Here is a 25,923-nt window from a genome sequence, read left to right on the forward strand (position 1 = left end):
CATGCCTGTAATCCCAGCACTCTGGGAAGCCGAGGCAGGTGGATCGCTTGAACCCAGGAGTTTGACACCAGCCTGGGCAACATGGTGAAATACCATCTCTACTAAAGATACAAACAAAACCTAACAAAACCTGGCTCCTAAATGCATGAGATGATGGATACATTCCTTGTATCATTATACAACACTGATATGTATCAAAACATCAAATTGTACCCCATAAATAGGTACAATTACAATGTGTCAAATAAATATTTAAAAAGAGAGTCTCCCTCCTTTTGTGGCCGACTACAAGATGCCTCCCCAACAAACATCCTCCCCTTACTTTTCAGCAACTGCACTTCAGTTCTTTATGAAGAACAGCCATATATGTCCAGCTAAAAAATTTTCTGTTTCCCATGCACTTATGTGTAGCCATGTGACTCCATTTTACCTAATGAGATAAAAATGAAAATTATTCTCTCATTCTTTTGTAAATCCTCAAATGATGATGTAATAATTCTACAGTATGACTGGGAATGGTGGCTTATGCCTGTAATCCCAGCAGTTTGGGAGGCTGAGGTAGGAGGACTGCTTGAGCTCAGGAGTTCTAGATCATCCTGGGCAACATAGCTAGACCTCATCTCTACTATAAACGAAAAAAAATTAGCTGGGTGTGGTGACATGCATCTGTGGTCCCAGCTACTTGGGAGGCTGAGGCGGGAGGAATGTTTGAGCGAGACCCTCTCTCAAAGAAAAACACAAACTGGGCTGCCCACCTTGCGCATGTGCAGGTTATGAGGTGGCAGGTTGCAGCAGGGTGCAGGTGCTATGGGCCTGAGCCATGTGCAGGCCATTTTCTCTGACCTGGACAACACACTCATCGACACAGGTGTGGCAAGCAGGAGAGGCATGTTGGAGGCGATAAAGCTCTTACAATCAAAATACCATTATAAACAAGAGGCTGAATTCAACTGTGACAAATCTCAAGTTAAACTCAACAAGGAATGTTTTCGCCATTACAATGCATGCATTACTGATCTAAGGACTTCACATTGGGAGGAAGCAATCCAGGAAACAAAATGTAGTGCAGCCAACAGGAAATTGGCTGAAGAATGTTACCTCCTTTGGAAAACTACACATTTACAGCACATGACACTAAGTTCAGTGAGATGTCAAAGCCATGTTCACTGAAATTAGAAAGGAGGTCTGCCTACTTTTAGTAATGAATGGGGTCATGCAGACCCAGAGGGAGAAAATGAGGCTTGTGCCTGTCAGTCCTATGTCCAAGCTGTTGTAGGTGAACAGCAGGGAGGGAAGAAGCCAGCACCTTCCATATTTTATTACTGCTGCAATCTCCTTGGAGTCCACTCCTGTGGACTGTGTGATAGTTGGTGACATGCTGGAAACCGACACACAAGGAGGTCTCAATGCAAGGTTGAAAGCAAAACTATGGATTAATAAAATTGGAATAGTGCCACTGAAGTCCTCCCCAGTTCCACATTACAGTTTTTTTTGTGCTAGAGTTACCTGCTCTCTTACAAAGTATAGACAAACTACAGACTGCAAAATCAGTATGCCGTTTTAAAGCATCTAAAAGGGCATGATTATGAATGTTAAGAGTCAATTTGTAGGGTTTGAGCTAAGAAAAGGCTTTCTGCTTACTATGGTCCAGCTCTAAGAATAATTTCACTTATGATTTAAGAGCCAACATTGTGAAGGTCCTCCCAACTCAACTGCTTTTTAGTTTTGACAACTAACCACTGACTGGTATTTACATCTGAAAATTCAGACTGCATTAATCCAAGTCAGCACTGTGGCCCAGAAAACTTGAGGAAATATATTCTTTGCTAGTCTGTGACTGAATATTTGAAAAATTATTTTATTAATCTTTTAGTATCTTGGTTCCATACCAAGCAGGATAACTTACACATGGATGCACAAATGTAACGTATATGTTCTGGCTTAAAAACAGGTATTTTTAAAGAATACCTATTCTAAAACATAGAGACTTATCATAGCAAATGGATATGGTTAATATGAAATAAGTACTAAGTCACATGCAAATCTAAGCAATTCATTCTTTTACATATTTTCATTTACATATTTTCTTTTTAAAACATAAGCCATATTTTTGTCTACTTTAGATACATACTTTTTTTATATTATGAATCTGATTTTCTTGCAGGACCTTTTTTTTCAGGGTTGGGGGCAATTTTTCTGTGGTGTGTACATAACAAATAGATTTCTCCAGTTAAAAAAAAAAAAAAAAGCTGTGAAAATCAGCCAGGCACGGTGGCTCATGCCTGTAATCCTAGCACTTTGGGAGGCCAAGGCGGACAGATCATTTGAGGTCAGGAGTTTGAGACTAACCTGACCAACATAGTGAAACCCTGTTTCTACTAAAAATACAAAAAATTAGCTGGGCTTGGTGGCACATGCCTGTAATCACAGCTACTCGGGAGGTTGAATCAGGAGAATCACTTGAGCCCAGCAGATGGAGGTTGAAGTGAGCCAAGATCACACCAACTACACTCCAGCCTGGTGACAGAGTGAGACTCTGTCTCAAAAAAACAGAAAAACAAAAACGAAAAAATGCCGGGAGCGTGGCTCACACCTATAATCCCTACACTTTGGGAGGCCGAGGGGGGTAGATCATTTGAGGTCAGGAGTTTGAGACCAGGCTGGTCAACATGGTGAAATCTCATCTCTACTAAAAGTACAAAAATTAGCCCGGCATAGGGGTACGTGCCTGTAATCCCAGCTACTCTGGAGGCTGAGGCAAGAGAACTGCTTGAACCTGGGAGGCGGAGGTTGCAGTGAGACAAGATTGTACCACTGCATTCCAGCCTGGACGATGGAATGAGATTCTGTCTCAAAAAAAAAAAAAAAAAAAAAAAAAAAAATTAGCATGTGGTGCTTCTTTACCATGACATTTTCACAACTTTGCACAGCAACTTTGTAGCTTTCTTGTAGTCTTTGCCTCTTATGGAAATATTTTCACTACCTTTTCCCAGACACACAATGGGGTTAAGGGAACTAGACTGTCTTGCTGCAGATAAGTGCAAGCCACATGGCACCAAAATTATTTTTCTTTTGTGGATCCACAAGAGGAAAATTCCCTTGGCGTAGGCCTACCCATGGAACCTCCTGTTTGTTTTCAACTTACAATGGTTTCACCCATGTGATGAACTTAACAGAAAAGAAGGTTTTGCAGCATGACACTGGTACAAAAACAGACACGCAGATCAATGGAACAGAATAGTGAGCCCAGATATAAGGCCGCACACCTACAGCCATCTGATCTTTGACAAAGCTGACAAAAACAATGTGGAAAGGACTCCCTATTCAATAAATGGTGCTGGGATAACTGGCTAGCTACATGCAGAAGACTGAAACTGGACCCCTTCCATACACCATATACAAAAATCAACTTGAGATGGATTAAAGACTTAAATGTAAAACTCAAAACTATAAAAACCCTGGAAGACAGCCTAGGCAGTACCATTCTGGACATAGGAATTGGCAAAGATTTCAAGATAAAGATGCCAAAAGCAATTGCAACAAAAGCAACGACTGACAAATGAAATCTAATTAAACTAAAGAGCTTCTGTGCAACAAAAGGAACTATCAACGGAGTAAACGGACAACCTATACAATGGGAGAAAATATTTGCAAACTATGCATCTGACAAAGGTCTAATATTCAGCATCTATAAGGAACTTAAATTTACAAGAAAAAACCCCATTAAAAAGTGGGCAAAGGATATGAACACTGTTCAAAAGACATATAGGTGACCCACAAGCATATGAAAAATGGCTCAAAATCACTGATCATTAAAGAAATGCAAATCAAAACCACAATGAGGTACTATCTCACACCAATCAGAATGGCTATTTTTAAAAAGTCAAAAAATAACAGATGCTGGTGAGGCCGCAGGAAAAAGGGAAGGCTAATATTCCGTTGGTGGGAATGTATATTAGTTGAACCATTGTGGAAGACAGTGTGGTGATTCTTCAAAGACCTAAAAAACAGAACTACCATTTGCCCAGCAGTCCCATTACTAGGTATGCACCCAAAAGAATACGAGTCTATCATAAGGACACATGCACGTATATGTTCACTGCAGCACTATTCACAATAGCAAAGACATGGAATCAACCTAAATGCTCATCAATGGGAGACTGGATTAAAAAAAAATTGGCATATATATATATATATATGTATACACACACCACAGAATACTAAGCAGCCATAAAAATGAGATTATGTCTTTAGCAGGAACATGCATGGAGCTAGAGGCCATTATCCTTAGCAAACTAATGCAGGAACAGAAAACCAAATACTGCATGTTTTCACTTACAAGTGGAAGCTAAATGATGAGAACACACGGACACAAAGGGAGGAACAATAGGCACTAGGCCTACTTGAGGGTAGAGGGTGGGAGGAGGGAGAGGAACAGAAAAAATAACTATTGGGTACTAGGCTTAGTACCTGGGTGATGAAATAATCTGTGTAACAGACCCCCTTGACATGAGTTTACCTATAACAAACCTGCACATGTACCCCAAACCTAAAAGTTAAAAAAGTTAGGGCCAGACACGGTGGCTCACGCCTGTGATCCCAGCACTTTGGGAGGCTGAGATGAGTGGATCACTTGAGGTCGGGAGTTCGAGACCACCCTGAACATGGAGAAACCCTGTCTCTACTTAAAAAAAAAAAAACAAAATTAGCTGGGCGTGGTGGCTCACACCTGTAATCTCAGCTACTTGGGAGGCTGAGGCAGGAGAATCGCTTGAACTCGGGAGGTGGAGGCTGTAGTGAGCTGAGATCACGCCATTGCACTCCAGACTGGGTAACAAGAGTGAAACTCAGTCTCAAAAAAAAAAAAAAAAGTTGGGTTTTGCTATGAGCCATTTCCAGAGTGCCATTATAATACTTCAGTGACTCTTATTAGAGTTACCATCTGCCTTATCTGTTTTTCATATTTTTGGAAATACATCATCGTTTTATAAATACCTGCTTCAGTTCACTTGGAGCTTAATAATTAATGGTTCCATAGCGAGGCATCATCTTACAACCACAGAATTTTCCCTAGATCATTAGGCTAGACAATTTCATGATTACACTAATCAAACCTGGAGTAAAGTGGTTCATAAACGATAAAAGGGGTTATCCAATGGTTAATAAATATAATTTGGGTTGGTTTTCGATAGGTTTTTCTTTTAACTACTGAGTAAGAAACTACTAATGTAAAATATTAGATTGCATGTTGCAATGTATACAGCTATGTCTCCAAGTTTAATACTCAAAGAATCAAATTCTAGATTGTATCTATCTGTAAACCTATTTCTATAGCCAGTTGTTTTGTGTCTATTGCCAAGAAACAGGATTCTCTGCCTTGTGCAAATACTCTTTTATGTTTACTTCTTCTTGATTTTTAAAAATGTGATTGTGTCCTAACCTGTCCCAGGATGCTATTGCTGTAATATTGAATGTGTGTGAAAAGGGTGTATTTGTAGTTCCAGGTACAGTACCAATATGGCCTTGACTATGAATTTCAGCTATTTAAAAATTAAGTTAGAGGATTTTGGCAGAAGTAGTTATGTGTGTGATTGCTCCAATAGACTGGTTGGCATGTGATGCTGAGGTCTTGTCCTTTTAGCTGTCCCACACGATAGATGTAAGCAATGTCACATTCATCATACTACGGGTGAAGGTTCATCGCTCCAACATGATGGTGGCAAATTTCAATAAGATAACTCCCAGGGTGTTAAGTGAGCAGTTCTTCAGCAAAAATGAGGTAGGAAAAAAAAATAGAATAACTGAATAATATAATATCACATTCCATTGGCACTCTTCCTACGGGAAGAATTTTGTTATCTACCTTCTGAGTGGAATGTTACAGAAGATATTTTAAAATATTGAAATAAGCCTATGATTTTTATAATGTTGTTTTAAAATAATATTCCTTAAAATTAAAAAAAATAATGTAACAGTAAAAAAAAAAAACAAAAAAAAAAAACAACTTTACAATCATCTTAGATCATAAGGACCATGACTAGGAGACTAGACCCCTGACAATTTCATAGAGCCAGCATTATCACCTTTATACAGCCTATTCCTGACTTCTTTTATATTAGGAAGAAATAAATTTCCACGTTATTTAATCCATTGGAAGTCCAGAGTTTTCTTTTAATTAGTTGAGCCTAATCCCACTTGATTTAACCACGATTGAAATAGTTTTTGAAGATGTCTAATTCTTTTTAATCTCTTTATAGTATTCAAATGAGAGTAAGACATATATTTTGCTCATCTTTTCACAGTAGACTGCTTTGCATCTAACAGACAATGTCTGCTCAACGTAATCTTGATAAATGTTCAGTAGGCCTTTGCTCATAGCTCAAAGCACCTAGTATTTCATTTATATTTTCACTTGCAAACAATCAAAAATCCAAAATATTTTCAATGTAATTTCTCCAAAACAGTTAGATTTATTAAGTAGATTCTCTCTTTTTTTGGAGACGGAGTCCGGCTCTGTTGCCCAGGCTGCAGTGCAGTGGTGCCATCTCGTCTCACTGCAAACTTTGCTTCCCCAGTTCAAACGATTCTCCTGCTTCAGACTCCCGAGTAGCTGGGACTACAGGTGCTAACCACTATGCCCAGCTAATTTTTTTTGTACTTTTAGTAGAAATGAGGTTTTACCATGTTGGCCAGGCTGGTCTTGAACTCCTGACCTCATAATCTGCCCACCTCGGCCTCCCAAAGTGCTGGGATTACAGGCGTCAGCCACTGTGCCCGGTCAAGTAGACCCTCCTATGACTCTTATCAAGTAAGTGAATTAAAAGAAAAAAATTCTTACCGGAAAACCATTCACAGATGGGACCTTACATAATCACAATATTTTGTAAAGACTGATAAGTGGAAACTCCTCAAGAGCACTCTCTAGACATGCAAGGACAGGTTATTTCTATTCATCATCAAATTATTCAGATATCTACACAAATCATTCCTTCAAATACAGCAACTGCAGAATTTTAATAAATTCTGGGGCTAAAATTATATTTATCTTCTGGGAAGCGAGATGTTCTAGAAATGTTTGTAATATTTCTCACACTATCACTTAAATCCTACATCATTTTCAGAAGCTGATTTTCACCCTATACTATACCTTACATATTAAAAGAGTAAGTTTAAAGGAAACTTTTGGAAAACAGTTTAATGTTAACCAGATATGTTAAAATCTCATAATTTGGATTATTAGCTTTCTTTGTCAAAAACAGCAGTATCAGCTGGGTGTGGTGGCTCACACCTGTAATCCCAGCACTTGGGAAGGCCGAGGCTAATGGATCACCAGAGGTCAGGAGTTCGAGACCAACCTGACCAACATGGCGAAACCCCGAATCTTCTAAAAATACAAAAAAATTAGCCAGGTGTGATGACGCATGCCTGTAATCTCAACTACTTGGGAGGCTGAGGCAGGAGAATTGCTTGAACCTGGGAGGTGGAGGATGCAGTGAGCCGAGATTGCGCCATTGCACTCCAGCCTAGGTGACAAGAGCGAAACTCTGTCTCAAGAAAAGAAAACAAAAACAAAAACAAAAAACCAAGCAGTATCTTAAAAATAGCATCATATAAATCCCTTATCTAGGACTTGTCTATCCCTTAAAATAGTGATCACAGTTTCAAGCAACAGTCAACTACTTCAATTCTATAAAATGCTAGAATCCAAACACAGAGAACAGAGCACAACAAACCTTAACAATTCATTAGCTGTGTGATTTGAGGCAAGTTACTTAACCTCTTTGATTTCTTGATCTTCAAAATGGAGATAGAAGTACAATCTATTCCTATGGCTATTGTGAGGATTCAATGAATAAATTTATGTAAAGCCCTCAGGAAAGTATACGACACATAGGGAGTATTATATGAGTGTTTGCTTATATCATTATAATCATTGCTATTATTAATTGAAGGCTCAATGTTCCAAAGGCAAAACAAGTCAAAAAATCCCTTCATTTTGTAGATTAAAATAATTTATATAATATTATATTAAAAGTTGATTAAAGAGCATTTGCTTTAATATTACAAAAGGTTACACAAGCTAAATGAAATACTTTTTTCTGGAGTCATCTAACAAAGACTGTGCTCAAAACTCTCTTGATCTCATAACCTAGTAGTTCTGTAATTTGACAAACACAGGACTTGGTGGCAGATATGAAATTTAAGCCCTGCTATATTCATTTTAAATTCCAATTTATTGCTCATGCTTCTGACTTCATCACGGGAAATGTCTATTTGTGGATTAGGTTCAAAATTCACCAAATACATATAAAAAAATCTTCAGAATATACTTAATAAGCCATAAAACCAAATTTGAAACCTGTCATGAACTAAAAAATAAAAATAGAAAGTACCTGAGATTCATGTGGAATGAAGGAAATATTTATTTCTTTACATCTTCTTATTGACTTGGAGCAAGAAGCCTTAATTTTGTTAAAGAGATTATCAGGGCAAACTGAGGGGAAAAAAAAAACCAAAGCATATAGTTACATCTAGATCTTTATTCCTTTTAAATAAATCATTCCAACGTCCAAGAATAGTTATACATAATTACTGGCTTTCAGAGAGTTATTTATTATGAGGACATAAATAATATATAAATGTTGTTATTTGCTTTACAAAAGATATATTCTAGTCAAAAGGACTATAACAGAAATTCCATTTTTCCCATTCACATCCACCATAACCTCAGATGTATTTTCTTAAAAATCTGCTAACAGAGAAAACTGAAATTGTTAGGAAGAAAAATCATGTCCAAACTTATGACTTAAAAAACAGCAGCACTTTCAGGACATCTTAGAAATTTATACTACTTTTCCAAATTGCCACTAAGTGATCCATACTACAACCATACAACACAAATCGTTAATTTTTCCTTCAATTAAAGGCAGCTTTCTAACATTAGAGAATTCTAAGACACTATAATACTAAGTTCTGGAACTCAGAGCCAGTGTTTTTCCCCTTTCATCAAAGAGTTTATCATTCCATTAGATCTAGGTTGGAATACCAACCACTGGCTCCTAGTATCTTTTAACATGATATTCTTTAGCCTTAAGATTCCTTAGGTTAAAAGAGGGTTCACATTCATTAAATTTCATCAATTCCATAAACATGATGCTCTGTATAATAAGGTTACATAACAAATACTTATGGTGTGACATTTTAAAAATCCAAACTATTAGGTATGAGATAAAAATTCATAGGAAAAATGATATACTACTTAAAGTGAGGACCTCTAATAGCAGAGACCAAGACTTAACTTAGATAAATGATATTTTTATTTTGAAGTATATTATATAACATATAACATAAGACAAAATTGTATGTGTCTTTGGACTTCTCTGTGATTCTTTAGCTACCAGTTTTCTATGTGATCACACGGCAGAGTAAGATAAATGTCACAGATTTTCTCCCTTCATATCTGCCAAACAGATGTCTGTTTTCTTCAGTGCCCTCTCAAAAGGTCTTTGTTTTTTACAAGAGAATCAAATCCCTAACTGAAACAGTGATTAAAAATGTTTCTTCCTGTCACCATCACAGGATTTGAGGGCTAGCCCTCTCCACCCATCCCTCTCATCCCCAGCAAAATGATTGTCTTTTGAAAGCAGTTGGGAACAGTTTCTTTTAATTTTCAATCACCTTAGTATGAATTAGGATAGATATAATCTTGTATTTTTAGATTCTTTCTAGCCTAATTAGAATAAATGATAAATAGAAAATCACCAGGACTGAAATAATATTATAAAAAGTAGATACTTTAATGACATTTTGGGCTGGATGATTTTTAAAAAGTCAACAGTTTAAAACTAATGGGATTTTAAACAATGAAGCAATAACTTTTTAAAAGACTTACAGTCAGTGAAGTAAATATATGCTGCTTTATACTTGTTCTCCGATTTACTTGCAAAATCATGTAAGAAACAATCTACAGACTTAAAAAAGGTTAGATATTAATACACATTTTATTAAATATTAATTTAAATATGTTACCTTTTGAAATGACTAAGATTATTTTATTTCAGTGATAAAATAAAACCTTACTGGCTAAAAGTTTAATTTATAAACTGATTTTTTAAGATGCTATATTCTCCAGCCAGTGATAGCTAATAAGGTAGTAAGGTAATATTAACCAGTTTTGGTTTTGGAAAAAAAAAAAAAAGAGTAAGGTAATGAGTAAGGTAATATATATGAACAGGATGCTCTTATTGGCAATGAAGAGGTCTAGGAAAACTGAAACAACATATTAGACAAGACTATTGGAAGATAACAGATTAAGGAACTAGAAACCAATATACTGTAAGTATCAACTACATGGATAACGAAACCACCAAGACTTATGACTGGAGAAGTGCTGAAGTGAGAGACAGTGAGTGAGGAGCTTAAACTATCAAGTGATTAGAAAGACCCAAAGCTTGGTAGGTGACTGTAAGAATGAGGAATATACAATTTTGTATCTTGCTTTTGTCACTTAACATTCAGAATGAACATTTATCTAGGTCACTAACAATCCCTAGAAAAATTATTTTTAATGGCCACATGGGTTTTCATTTATTTATCATTTTATTCATATATTTCATTCAGATATCATCATATGGCCTATTATTTATTAATGCTAAAATTTAATTAGATTTATTTACTGCTAGAAACTTAGCTAGACCATTTATTTATTTCCTAACAATAAACTCTAAAATATAAAACATTTTTTAAGGTTCTTGATAAAAAATTACAAACTATTTTCCAAAAAGGCTGTATCAATCTATACTCCCACTAGCAGTATATGGCAGTTTCTGCTCCATTATCCACTGATAACCAGAATAGTCAGAATGCACACACACATACACACCCATATATATATATTTTAAATCCCTCTGTCAATTTGCTAGATGAAAAATGGAGCTTTTAAGTTGCATTTTTTTTCCAATCATGAATTTTTCTCTCATGGAATTATACTACAGATAAGATATAAAATGTCATTAAAACCCACTAGCAGCCAACATGTAGAGACTAAAAAGTGAGTATCAGTTTTTGTTTTTTTTTTTTTAAATGTCTGCTAGAGTTTTTTAGAAGTGAAGTGAAACAGAGATTGCCAAATTAACATTCTACACGGGAATAAGTGAGAGATCAGGTTTTCAAAAATGCATTCTCAGATATTGTACAGAATAAAGAAATCTGATAATTTGGCTCTAAAAGATTGGCATCAAGTATGAGTTAGGTCATAGAGTCAGATTATAAACTAAAGACTTTCCTTTCACATAAAATATATATATACACACATATATATCCATCTTCATATATACATACAAATATGCTATGGGAAAGTCACTGAGATAAAGAAGTAATCCAGACTATAGATTATTTCTTTTACCTACATTACCATCCCCCCAAAAGGTATAGTTCCATAGGAACTGCATGAAAAACAAAACATGCAAAGAAATGTTATTTTATACAACTTAATTCTGCTTTCACATACGGAGAAAAAAGGAATTCTTTTACTTATACATTCTCATTGGGAAGAATGCAAATAATCTTCTAACACAGAAAAAACTTTCCTAAGCAAACTAGTTTATGGCAATATTTTTCTACTAAAGGGTACTTCATTATTTTGAATTTTCTATTAGTAAACCATAACAATGGTGAAATATTGATGAACCTACTTTTTAAGGCTTCAAAATACTCACTTTTGATGTTGGAGTGATGAAATAAAGAGCTTTCATTTGTCTGACAGGTTCACGATTCTTATAAATATTCTCTACAACTAACAAGAAAAAAGGTCATTTTATATAACCAAATATTTATACACTTAAAATAATTTTTAAATAAACTTTACTGTATTTTCCATTTATAATAATATGAAAATACATTTACAAATAATATGAAAACAAAAATATTTACTGGGTTTAACATTTTCTTTGTCTTCATTGGATACATTTTAAAATCCTGAAAAATGAAAATTCTTCATTTTCTTACATAAACAATGTAAGAAATTATTCATTTCTTAAATGAATAATTCATTTTCTTACATGAATTATTCATTAAAATTCATAATAACCTCGCAAGTATTTTACAAATGAGAAAACTGAGGCTTAAAGAAGTAACTTATCCAATCACACAGTTAGGAAGTGGAACAGGCAGGCTTCTAACCCAGATTTGACTACAGAGCCCAAGTTTTCACCTGCCACAGTGCTGTTTAAATTGCCAATTAACTCCAATTCTTTTAAAACCACATGTAAATATTCATAAAGCACTTTTTCAGCAACAGAACGTCACTAGAATTTAGTTAATTATATTTTTAATTATGGAAATTAAGCCGTTTATAAGATTACCTAAAGTAAAGTGAATATAAAGTTAATAAACTTTGTCAAATTATTTAAAGCTACATATATATTTCTTAAAACTAATTTACAGTATCCTTCAACAAATCCAGAGAACCATCTTTCAAGATTCATGTTGACAAAGGGCCTAAAAAGAATTAACATTAATGTGACTGGCAAGAGAGGTTACTGCTGGACTTATCTTTTAAATTTGGTGATTTCCTTTTCTCATTCCTGAATGTATATTAGTAATGTATAGGTTTATCATAACACTACTAGACAATCAAATAATATTTCCAAGAAAAAATTTAATCTTTTTCTCTTCATTCTCAACTATTATAATTTTACTTGAAAAAATTAAGGTTTAATCTGTGCTCATTTATTTCAATTGTTTAATGCTCAGAATGGAGTGTCTTACAGTCATGCTATACATACTATTTTGTTTGGTGAATAATGTACATGTTAAAACACTGAAAATACTGTGATAGATATGATTTAGAACTCAGGCTCTGAGAATATTCTGAAATCTCTTTATTAATAACAGAAAGTGCCACTTCTCCATTCACCGAAAAGTATACATCTATCAAAAAACCAAAAAAACAAAGAGAAAGGTCTTTAATAGTGAAAAAGAATAATCTAACTCCCAATCTGTCTTTCACTTTTTATTTATTTTTTTGAAATAAGGTCCGTTTTGTCACCCAGGCTGGAGTGTAGTGGCACAATCAGGGCTTACTGCAGCCTTGACTTCCCTGAAGCAATCCTCTTGCCTCAGTTCTCCAAGTAGCTGGGGCTACAGGTATGTACCACCACACTTGGTTAATTTTTTTGGATTTAGTAGAGACAAAGTCTCACTATATTGCCCAGGCTGGTCTTGAACTCCTGAGCTCAAGTGATCTTCCTGCCTCAGCTTCCCAAAGCGCTGGGATTACAGGCATGAGTCATTGTATCCAGCTTCAGTCTATTTTTTTTAAGGTTTTTACACTTGACTTTATTCTCCACTCAAGTAGCAAATCCTGACAGAGCATTTTTTTCCCAATTTTTTTTTTTAATCCCAAGACACTACTAAATATTTTCATGAATGACCTGAATGACAACAGAAAGTCTGACTGCTGAACCTGCCAATGCCCAGTTTCAAAGAGGGATTTTCAGGAGGGCTAATGTGGAACTCAAAAGGACTGTTTTGAGTTTAAGTTAGAAGATATGACTACAATTAAACCATAGCAAACTTAGGTGGGTCTGGAGGATATCAAAGGTATCCCACAGCAGCAAGCTCTATGATATACAGTCCTATGAAACGCTTCTCAAAAATAGCTTTCTGTGGCCAAATAAGTTAAGAAAACTGAATACTATCATTTTACCCAGGGGATCTACTTATACCTTGGCATATAAAGACTCTGAAGTCCTAAAGAAAGCTGTTGAGCTCTGCTTAATACTGTTTCCTAAATGTACTGCCACAGAATCCCTTCCTTTAAGAATATCTATTAATACTGAGCATACAGTAAGAAACGATGGTCTACAAAATGCAATAAAACCTCCCTACAGTGCATAACAGCTCTGCAGTTCCACAGAGCTTTTATGTGTTATCAAATGGTTCTCACCCTAGTTTCACACCAGAATGACCTTTCGGAACTTAAAAAACTTAAGTGGTTTAATCAATATTTCACTTATTCAGTAGAAAAATCAAGGCTTCAATTTTCTAATTTCTAGTTTAGAGCTTTTTACCCTGAGGGTCAGAAAGACCACAAATTGAATAGGTAATCAACAATAACGGTTATTTTATGGCTGGGCATGGTGGCTCATACCTGTAATCCCAGCACTTTGAGAGGCCAAGGCAAGTGGATTACTTGAACCCAGGAGTTTGAGACCATCCTGGGCAACACGGTGAAACTCTATTTCTATCCAAGAAAATACACAGATTAGCTGGGTGTGGTGGTGTGTGCCTGTAGTCCCAGCTACTTGGGAGACTGAGATGGGAGGACTGTTTGAACCCGGGAGAAGGCTGCAGTGAGCCAAAATCACACCACTGCACTCCAGCCTGGGTGATAGAGGGAGACCCTGTCTCAAAAAAAAAGAGATTATTTTATGTATAAACATCAAAACATAAATATGATACGGTCAGACTTTCTTGAAAATACTGGGTATTCTTTTGAACTTCATTAAGTTAGGAGTAACAGACGGTACATAAACTACATTAGGATTCAAAATATAAATGAATTATGTTTCACTTGGAGCCTCAGATTCCTCATTAGAAATGAGAGTATTTGATGTCTATCTTCATAGGGTTATTATGAAGATCAAATTTTAATAAGCGAGTTAAAGGATGAATTAAGGATAACACGATTATGAATGTTACAAGATATTACTATTTTCCTCAATAGGTAATATAGATTAATATCTCAATAACATAATCCTGCCTAGAAGAAGATACCTTCTTGTGACATTATGATTTTTTTTCAGAATCTGTAAGTATTTCAAATTTTCATACTAAAACTGATTTAAACTTACAATTATTTGCCTCCTTTCTGGTAATAAAGATAAATTTACAAAGTCAGCATTATGCATTTGTAAATACGTACAAGTTAATTTTATGACATAAATCTTGATATCCACTTTAAAGCGATACATGAAACCATAAACTAAATCAAAATACTGAAGTAAAGCTTGTGTATCAATACACAAAACTGTTTTATATATATATATATATATATGAGCAAAACATTTAAAGAACTTCTACAAGGCAACTGAGTTAGGCTTGGTTAGGGGTCTTAATTATATGTCTCAGCTGAGGAAAAAAAAACTGACAGAAGATTCAGAGAAGAGAATGTTAAATCTAATTGTTATGGCTACAGTAATTTTAAAAAAATAAGCTCCTTAGAAACACAATTAGTAACTAAAATTTAATACTTCAGATCTCCCCCAATTACAATGAAAAAGTGTTCATGCCAAGAATAACACTTACCAGTAATACCTTCTTCTAGAAGATCTGTCATTTTGCAACATGATGCCAAAAGCTTAGTGGTAAATTCATCTAAAAGCATTATCTTAAAACAAACACAAATTAAAAAATACTGTAAGCATCCTATTACCAAGAATGAAAAAAAGAATTTTATCCATTAAACTTTATAAAGCCTTTTATAACATAAAATATTAGGACAGTAGGCAAAATGATCTCATTTTTTATCCTGCACAATCTAGAGATTTTCTCAATATACATGCATATAGTATTGTACATAAGCAAACAGAAATATTTCTAATTTGAAGCATAGAGCTTATTCATTTTAAATGACATTATGTTTAACATCAAATTTTCTTAGAATTACAATTGTCACTTGTAGAACAATTATTGCACAGAGCACTGTTTTAAGCAATTTCCATGGATTAATTCACCTCATATTTACAATTACCATATGAGGTATTACTATCACCATTTTTATAAACAAGGAAACGGGGGCAGAGAGAGGTCAAGTAACTTGCGCAAGGAGCCAAGCTATTAAGTGGTGAAGATAGTATTCAGAGCCAAGCAGTGTGATTCCACACCCTATATAGTCATCCCTCAGTATCCATGGGGGTTCGAGGACCCCTATGTATACCAAAACTCCATGGATACTCAAATCTCTTACATAAAATAGTGTAGTATTTGCATGTAACTTACACATATCCTTCCACATACATCAAATCATCTTCAGATTACTTATACTAGAATACCTAACACCATGTAAATACTATGTAGTTTTTACACTGTATTGTTTTTAAAGTTTGTATGATTTTTATAAGAGCAAGGTATGCAAATTCTACCTTCCATTCACCTTCTTTCTTGCAGTCATCAAACACTGTTGCTTTTATCTCTGTTTAAAAAAGAAAGGAATTACTTAGGAATTAAATAAACAGAAACATAGTAATTCAAACAGTCCAAAATGGCTAAGGAAAAATCCAATTTGAAATTTGTTAAACTACATAAAAAGCATACATATTTGTTAAACCCTATGGAAAAATCCAATTCTAATACCTAGCCTATACAGTACATTTCAACTGTAATCAATTTTTTAGCTTTAAAAGGTATTATAAAAAGGGTTAATATATTTAAGTACATGAACATACCAAGAAAATATTTCTAAAAGTATTACCTGATTTGGTTTTTCCTATTCCACTTAAATCCCAAGTAAAACAAGATTAAAACAAAAAACCCACAGGAACATCCTTAAGTTGCCCATTGCTAAATTATATCTGCCAATCAAATCTGCATAAACATTTTTCATACTGATTTACTACATTACGCTTTTCAACAATACATATCACAGCATTTGGATACCAATATTCAATCTTGATTTATAATCAATAAATATTATGTTCCTTACAATGATTTTCAAAATTATCTAAATATGTTTTAAAAATTAGTTCACTGATTTAAAAACATTTTCCATTATGTATTAAATAACGCATGTAGACAATTTACACAAATATCTGTTCTACTTAAAACAATTTCCCACACTTACTATGTTTTATTAATGTTCAATTGATTTTAAAATCAGTAGTAATACATAGTAATACATAAAATATAATTAAAATATAAATTATAGTAACCTGTTTTTCATTAATTCTTGTTAATGAGATGGTTAGTTCATTAACTTAAGCTTTTCCATTTCCTAATTTATATTTAAGTTAATGCTTTTGGGAAATTTATCAACAAGTTTTTGATAACAAGTGATGTTAAAAAATGACAGCTCTTCTACCAGAAGGTATAAATAATAATAGTTAGTGTGGTACAATAAAAAATTTTGGTTTTTACCCCCAGTTCCTGGCACAGAGCCCCTAAAGACCTTTGAATCTCCTGAGTGGTAAGTGTCTCTTCCATCTGCAAATGAAATGACTCTTGGGTGAGGGGCCCCTATATAGCTTTAGATTGAGGGCTGGTCACCAGACCAAGCCATTAGGGTTGGAACCTTCAGCCCTACCCCAGGACCTCTGGGAAAGGAAGAGGGACTGGAGACTGAGTTCGATTACCAGTGATTCAATCAGTCATGCTTATATAATGAAGCCTCCATAAAAATCCCTTGAGAGTTTGGAGAGCTTCCAAGGTGGTAAACAAACCGTGTGCCAGGAGGGTGAGACACCCAACTCCATGTGGATAGAAGCACCTATGCTTAGGACCTTTTTGGACCTTACCCTATGTACGTCTCCACCTGGCTGTTCATTTATATCTTTTGTAATAAACTGGTAGTAAGTAAAGTGTTTTCTGAAGTTCTGTGAGCCATTCTAGCAAATTAATGAACCTGAAAGGGAAGGGGGATTGTGGGAATTCCTGACTTTGTAGCCAAGCCAGACGGAAGTGTAGGTCTAGGGACTTGGTACTGGCATTTGAAGTGAAGGCAGTATTGTGAGACTGAGCCCTTAAACCTGTGGAGTCTGACACTAACTAGTAGTGTTCCTAGCTAACTAGTTCCTAACTAACTGGATATCCTACAATTCATTTCAATTCTGACACTAATACAGTTGGGGTCCAGAGGTGGAGAATTGGTTGGTGTGAGGGGGGAACAAAACATATATTTGGTTTCAGAAATGTTAGTAAAAGCAATTCAGTTATTTATAGTCATTTTCAGAATTGTGATCTGGAAGGTTTTATTGTGACTGGGAAGATTTGAAAGTGTTAAGAAATATCAACTGAGATAATTATATATTGTCTGCTAGGAGGATTATAGTGTTATATGAGAATTATGGTGAAAGTCTGAAATATTTAACCATAATTTAAGCCAAAAGCACTGGCTTCTAGAACCCTACAGGCAAAAATAAAGGATTTTCTCAGGTAGAGCTGAGGCAGGAAATATTATGCTGCTTTTCCTTTCAAAGCTAGCTTCGTTCTTTACACCTCAAACAAGCTGAAAATTGAAGACATTTGCTTGTTTTTATCAGATTTATTTCTGTCTTTCTCTTAAGAAATGAATGCTCATGGATGTATGATGGAGTAGATTGGAGAAAAGCTCCCTAAACACAAGTCATCTCATTATAGTCTTTGAAACCTTAGAACTGCATTGTCCTAGATGGTGGAAACCAGACACATCTGGCTACTGAGCACCTGAAATGCAGCTAGTCTGAACTGAGATATCCTGTAAGTATAGAATACACATGAGACTTCAAAAACCTTAGTAAAAAAAAGGAATGTAAAAAACTTACTAGGTCAAATATAATATATTAATTTGACTTTTTTCTTTTTACCTTTTTATGTGACTACTAGAAAATTTAAAATTACATATGTAGCTTGCTTTAAATTTCTAGTGATAGAACTGTCTTGGAATCTGAAGATACTTAGATCTATCTGTGTCTGCCAGAGGAAAAAAAAAAAAAAGAATCTGAAGATACCTAAAGAGTCAGTGTTATTGCCTTAAAGAAATAACTAGTTTTATGGAGATAGTAACGGCATCCATGAAAAGTGACACAGTCACAGGTAGATATGTTTAGAGAGGAGTCAAAGCAAATCATATCGACAAATACTATAGAACTAAGGAGGCATTTCCTCTAAATACTAATGAAAATCATTTGACCTTATATCCCTTTCTCTAGCATCCTAAATATGGATATACCTCAAGACTCAATTCTCTTACCTTTGCTCTGCTTGTTCTCAGAGCAAAGGTAAGAGAATTTGCTCCTGTGGCTGGTCTCCTCAGACCACACTCATCATCAAAGTTTCATCTATCGTATTAGTCTTTCAATTTTTGGCAATCTTACAGCCCTTCTCTCTTTGAACATCATTTGATTATACAATACAGATACAAGCAACTACACGTCTCAAGGTGAGATTACAGCACCCTGAAAACTACTTTAGACTTATTTCTCTAAGTATTATTGTCATTTTCTTAGTCATTGTCTTTGTCTGTTTCCTCCTTTCCCCACACCCACCTATTAGGCATATTGATTGTTCTCTCTGGTAGCTATTATTTTTCATTGCCACTGTCACCCAGCATCAACTTGATTCTTCACTCTCACTGAAGTATTGCAAAAGAATCCTATCTGGATTTCCTGCTTTCCACCTCCAACACCTTTGCTATTTCAATCCATTCTTCACTCTGCTGTCAGAGTCACCTTCCTGAAATACAACTGTTTGATTATATTGATACACACCTCGAAATTCCCTCAAATGCTCACTCTTGCTTACAGAATAAAATCTAAACTATACTATTTAACATACTCCACTGACTGGCTTCTACCTAATCTCTAAATCAATCTTCCACTAGTCCAAATGCTACCCAGATAATAACTTTAGTTTGTTTTTGTTTTTTGAGACTGTCATGCTCTGTCACCCAGGCTGAAGTGAGTGGCATGATCACTGCTCACTGCAGCCTCAACTTCCCAGGCTCCAGCGATCCTCCCACTTCAGCCTCCTAAGTAGCTGGGACCACAGGCATGCGTTACCACACCTGGCTAACTTTTGTATTTTTGATAGAGATGGAGTTTTACCATGTTGCTCAGGCTGGTCTCGAACTCCTGAGCTCAAGCGATCCACCTGCTTTGGCCTCCCAAAGTGCTGCAATTACAGGCATGAGCCACTGTGCCCGGGCTTATGCTAGCTATTTATTTATTCAGAGTCAGGGTCTTGCTCTGTCACCCAGGCTGGAGTGCAGTGGCACAATCAATGTCCACTGCAGCCTCAGCCTCCTGGGCTGAAGGGATCCTCCTGCCTCAGCCTCCCATGTAGCTGGGAACACAGGTGAAAGTCACCAAACATGGTTAATTTTAAAATTTTTTGTAGAGATGGGGTCTCACTTTGTTGCCCATGTTGGTCTCAAACTCCAGGGCTCGAGGGATCATCCCACCTTGGACTCTCAAAGTGCTAGGATTACAGGCATGAGCCGTGGTACCTGGCTTACAATTTTTATATAATCTTTTCTATGGCATCTGAGTTACCAGTTACTTTTTTAAAGTCTAACCCATACTATCCTATATTTGCTCCACATTTTATTGCCCTACTTTTTATATTTTAGATCTTTAATATATATGAGTTTTAAAATTTGCTGGAGATGGACTAAGGTCATGCCTAAGTATATAAAAGAGGAGCAAGAAAGCACAATTAAAAAAAAAAAAGATGTCAGGCAAAAAGACTTAAATGAAAATCTAATAGTAAATATTTATGTCCCAAACAAAACAACATAAAAGAAAACTATGGCATCAGAGAAAACTATCAGGAATGCAAGCAGAAATAAAGAAAATATAACAAAGTGAAGATCTAAAAAATGGAATCACGGAGAATTCAAGCTGAAAAAAACATGTTAAAGAAAATGTAGTCCAAACTCCTCATGGTTTAAGTTAGGAAACAGAAGTATAACCTGGACTAGAAATCAAGTCTTACAATGATTATTTCAGTATGGAGAAATAATAAACCAAGCTTCTATAGTGTATCATAACAATGTTTTTGAAAATCAAATAGCAAAAGTAAAAAAATCAGATTTATAGGCCATATGGGAAATTATATTCTCAGAAAACTAAAACATGGCCGGGCACGGTGGCTCACGCCTGTAATCCCAGCATTTTGGGAGGCCAAGGCGGGCAGATCATGAGGTCAGGAGTTCGAGACCAGCCTGACCAACATGGTGAAACCCTGTCTCTACTAATAATACAAAAATTAGCCAAGTGTGGTGGCGCTCACCTGTAGTCCCAGCTACTTGGGACGCTGAGGCAGGAGAACCACTTGAACCCAGGAGGCAGCGGTTGCAGTGAGCAGAGATCAAGCCATTGCACTCCAGCCTGGGCAAGAGAGCGAGACTCCACCTCAAAAAGAGAGAAAAAAAAGAGGCCACATGCAGTGGCTCATGCCTGTAATCCCTGCACTTTGGGAGGCCAAGGTGGGCAGATCATGAAGTCAGGAGATCAAGACCATCCTGGCCAACACGGTGAAACCCCATCTCTACTAAAAATACAAAACTTAGCTGGGCGTGGTAGCATGTGCCTGTAATCCCAGCTACTCAGGAGGCTGAGGCAGAGGAATCACTTGAACCCAGGAGGCAGAGGTTGCAGTGAGCAGCGATCAGGCCATTGCACTCCAGCCTGGGGAGCAGAGCGAGTAATCCATCTCAAAAAAAGAAAAAAAAAAAAAAAGGCCACATGCAGTGGCTCATGCCTGTAATCCCTGCACTTTGGGAGGCCAAGGTGGGCAGATCATGAAGTCAAGAGATCAAGGCTATCCTGGCCAACACGGTGAAACCCCATCTCTACTAAAAATACAAAACTTAGCTGGGTGTGGTACCATGTGCCTGTAATCCCAGCTACTCGGGAGGCTGAGGCAGGAGAATTGCTTGAACCAGGAAAGAAGAAGCTGCAGTGAGCCTACACCACGCAACTGCACTCCAGCCTGGCGACAGAGAGAGACTCTGTCTCAAAAAAAAAAAAAAAGAAAGAAAAAGAAAACTAAAACATGTTATTAAATTCCTAATTATGATTCCAACAGATTCTGCCTCTGGCCCAGATTATTCAGTGAACAGATAAGAATCTTTATAAAAGCAAACCCAGGGGCCTGGGGCAGGAAACCAAAGCAATAATCATCACAAATCAGCTGAACAAAAACAGACTGAACTGTGAATGGGAAAGACCACCCAGGAGCTTTCAAGATATAATGATCAAAAATTGTATGAAAGCAGAATATATAAAAACTAAGGACTGGCCGGGCACGGTGGCTCACACCTGTAATCCCAGCACTTTGGGAGGCTGAGGCTGGTGGATCACGAGGTCAAGAGATCGAGACCACCCTGGCCAACATGGTGAAACCTCGTCTCTACTAAAAATACAAAAATGTGCTGGGCGTGTTGGCACATGCCTGTAATCTCAGCTACTCGGGAGGCTGAGGGAGGATAATCGCTCATTCTCCTCCCTCAGTGAGCAGAGATAGCGCCATTGCACTCCAGCCTGGCAACAGAGCAAGACTCCATCTCAAAAACAAAACAAAACAAAAAACACATACACAAAAAACTAAGGACTACTGTATAACCAACTAAATATATACAAAAGTAAATACTAAAGCAATTATTTCTAGGTAGAAATGTAGTAAATTGAAGACTTATTCTTGTTTTTTGAGACAGGGTCTCACTCTGTGGCCCAGGCTGGAGCGCAGTGGTGCAATCTTGGCTCACTGCAACCTCCACCTCCCAGGTTCAAGCGATCCTCCTACCTCAGCCTCCCAAGGAGTTGGGACTACAGGTGCACACAATTCAATATTTATTATTGAAGAAAACACTACAACAAAGGGCATGGAGGATTTCTCATAAACATAATAGTGTAAGGGTAAAAAGGCACCATTATAAAATTATTTGGTGGTGATATAAGTCAGAATACTGGTTACTCTAGGGGAGAGGGTAGAGCTTGAACTGGGAAAGGCCATAGGGTGCTTGGAAATATTCTTTTATTGTGATCTGGATGGTAGTTACATGGGTAAAAAACTCATCCAGCTGTGCACTTATCATTAGTGCACTTCACACTAACATTACACTTAATTAAATCTTAGAGTGATTTATCTTTAATATAGGAACAAGAAAATCGCGTCCTCTCAGCACTGTTTAATAGAATGCCAAAAATGCCAGTGACTGCTCTTTGAAAAAGAAAGAGAAAATACCATTTTTAACGGTTTCCCACTGCCTACAGAATGTCTACATAATACAGCAACCAGGCCCTTCATAATCTGGCTCCAAACTACTTTTTGGTCTATGTCCCCCTATCCCTTGCAATGAATACCCTGTACTCGATCAAAAGGAATTGTTCCCTCTTCCATAATCAACCACTTACTTTGTCACCTTTGGGGTCAGACATAGGTTTATTTCCCTCTGCCTGTCAAAATCCTACTATCTTTCAAGAAACATCTTATATGTCACTTCCTCTTGAGCCTTCCCTGACCTCCTCCCACAGAGGAAATAATTCCTTCCTCCAAAATTTCATACTGCTAATACAGCAGTCATTAAGTACTTGTGCACCTATCTTCTCCCACTCAATTGTCAATTCTAGGAAATCAAAGAACAGAGTACATACTCAATATATTAACACTGATTTAAATAAATGTGTAAATATCCAAAAATTTTTGAAAAGTTTGCCCAACAAAATAAAAGAGAAAGCAACCAGAATGAAAAAAGACATAAAACAAAGATAACTGAGTAAAACAAAAACATATGATCCTATGCATGCTTGTAATTGCATTAAAAAACTTGTGGAAGGATTTATAAGAAACCTAAGAGTGACTCTGGAGAGGAAGGCTACCGGTCTGGTTGGGAGGAAGATTAATTTTGTTTTTATGTAACATTTTTTAAATCTAATTTTTTTTTTTTTTTTTTAAGACAGGGTCTCAGTCTGTTGCCCAGGCTGGTCTTGAACTCCTAAGCTCAGGCGATCCTCTTGCCCTGGCCTCCCAAAGTGCTGGGATTACGGGCGTGAGCCACTGCACCTAGCCATAATTTTTTCTTTTCTTTTCTGCTATCAAAATTTTTTGCCACCTCAAGGTATTAAAAAGTAATTTAAAATGTTAATTACGAAGATTGTGAAGCAGCAGCAAGAAAAATGTTGAGTCAATGTCAGTTGATTTAAAAAAGGAAGTCACAGAATGACAGATAATAAAAACAATGTCTTTATATGAGGATCAGAAGGAAAACGTGAAAAAGGGAAAAAGCTTATGATTCAATATGTAAAGAACTGGCTTAAATACATACATGCTGATGTTAATAACATATATATCTGGAAATTATTTATACAACACAATTTGTTACCCATTTTCACATAAATGTATTTAAATACCACTGTTTTAAAACATCCCCAAATCTTAAAAAGTCAGCCATGTAAATCTTGAAAAAGCAAACGCCAACCTTAAAATTAATCTTTTAAAAGATAATTTCATATTTTTCACCTATTTATACATTTGCTTAGTGCCTGCTATATGTTAAGCACTATCCCAGTTACTGATTTGGATTTTTAATTTTAGACAAGGAACTCCCAGAATTCTGCTAAATCATTTCTGTTTTTTGTTCAACAAGTTGGACTAAGAAATACTTAGATGCTACTCCCTTTCCACTACTAGGCCATAATTATTTTGAACTCAGAAATGCCAGACAATGATGGTTATTCCTGTTGGGTGGTTTCGTTCTTTCTCTAACCTGCCAGACCTAGGTTTGGAGCGATGTTTATGAAAGTTGTGGATGACACCGCAGTACATCAGTAACCAGTAAGAGCGGCGGCTCTAGCCCGGGCTATGCAGGAAGATGTCACGGCTGGACACCCGGTCATTCCAATGGCCCCTTCTCAAGAACTTTTCAGAAAGTAGGCTCCTCTCGGAATAGGGGAAGAGCAGTCTGTTAAACAGTGAGGGTTTTTTTTTGAAAAGCACGGGTTGATACTAACACGAATAAGCAGAATAAACAGTCCCTGCAAACTCCAGTGTGGGGTGGAGATGGGGGCGGAATAAACAGCGCCCGAATTGTCTCGAATGGAGAGACATCCCCAACTGGTGGAGAGCGGACAAGAGCGGAGATGAGTAGAGAGCGCGGCCGAGGACAGGCGCGGGCCCCGCGGGAGGGAAAACCGGGCCAGGGCAGCTCACCCCGGGCGGAGCTTCGCGGCCAGGAGCGCAGCCGAGGCAAGTGGGTGCCCGACGCCAACGAGAAGGCCGCGTCTCGTCGCACCCCGCCCATCCCTGGTGCTGGCAAGGAACAGGCCAGGGCAGGAAAGCCCGAAGAAGTCCTCACACAGACAGGTTCCCAAAGCAACAAGTGCTCGCGGCGGCGACTCAACAGACCGCTGGGTTGGGACTGCAAAACGAGGCCCGGCACGGCAGCCTCCCGGCCTTCCCTCTCTCAACCCCTGCCCCACCGCACTCACTCTGCCACACGACGCTCTTTAGCCCCCTCTCTGCCACTGGCGGCGCCATCTTCCCGACACTGCGGAACAGCAGACACCACCTTCCACTCCCAATCTACTTTGGCCGCAGAAGCGGCGTTGGGATGGCCCCGCCCCTCGCTGCACGGGAAGGCCCCACCCCCCTCTCGCAGACCTCGCCCGCCGGTGACGTCACGCGCGTCAGCAAGGAAATTTCCGCCCACTGCCGGACGGAGGCTGCGTAGTATGGGTGGAAGCTCCGGGGGAAGTCGGGCGCCCCCTCGCGGGAGGCGGCTGTCGCCTGCGGTTCGACGTCCTGTGGCCTAGGAAGGCGAAGTGCCAAACCGATAGTGAGCCAAGGCTGTCTATGAAATTCCAAGTTCACACATACACGAAGACTGGAGGATCCTCCCCTTTACAGAAGAACCCTTCACTTCGCGAGGCGATTCATAATAGACTTCACTTAGTAGCCAGCCCAACTACCTAATGGAAAATGTACTGTCCCCAAAAGTTTATTTTATTCATTTTTCAAGGACACAGTAATTGCTTAGAACTGTGAGGTACCCTCCAGTGTGCCAAGAACTGTGCTGGACTTTTGGGAAAGTCAAAGAAATGAGAGACCGACTCTTCCCCCTGAAGAATTTATAGTCTAATTAAAGAGCACAATTCCTGGAATGCTGCAGATAGTTAAACCTGGGTTTAAAAATTGAATGCCTTAATGATAAGATATACATAAATGAAC

At 37.2% G+C, this 25,923-nt stretch overlaps 1 protein-coding gene and 1 pseudogene across 3 annotated transcripts in view; one reads left to right on the forward strand and one right to left on the reverse strand.

Annotated features, from left to right (window-relative positions):
- STXBP3 (syntaxin binding protein 3) overlaps positions 1–25,339 on the reverse strand; it is a 61,872-nt gene extending 36,533 nt beyond the window's left edge. The window contains exons 1-6 of one of the 3 annotated variants that reach the window (XR_004434176.1): positions 25,185–25,339; positions 16,146–16,195; positions 15,310–15,391; positions 11,718–11,794; positions 9,893–9,971; positions 8,394–8,494 (exon numbers count right to left, since the gene is read on the reverse strand). Coding sequence is in view for 2 of the 3 variants with exons in the window: in XM_033198741.1 (XP_033054632.1) it covers positions 8,394–8,494; positions 9,893–9,971; positions 11,718–11,794; positions 15,310–15,391; positions 16,146–16,195; positions 25,185–25,233 (438 nt within the window). In the remaining variant the exon portion in view is untranslated. The remainder of the gene's footprint in view (positions 1–8,393; positions 8,495–9,892; positions 9,972–11,717; positions 11,795–15,309; positions 15,392–16,145; positions 16,196–25,184) is intronic. The other 2 variants (XM_033198741.1, XM_033198742.1) reach the window with 2 other exon arrangements.
- On the forward strand, positions 808–1,583 carry LOC117076041 (annotated as a pseudogene).
- Positions 25,340–25,923: the final 584 nt, after the last annotated feature.

This window comes from Trachypithecus francoisi, unplaced genomic scaffold (genome assembly GCF_009764315.1).
Source record: "Trachypithecus francoisi isolate TF-2019V2 unplaced genomic scaffold, Tfra_2.0 Lachesis_group5, whole genome shotgun sequence".
NCBI lineage: Eukaryota > Metazoa > Chordata > Mammalia > Primates > Cercopithecidae > Trachypithecus > Trachypithecus francoisi.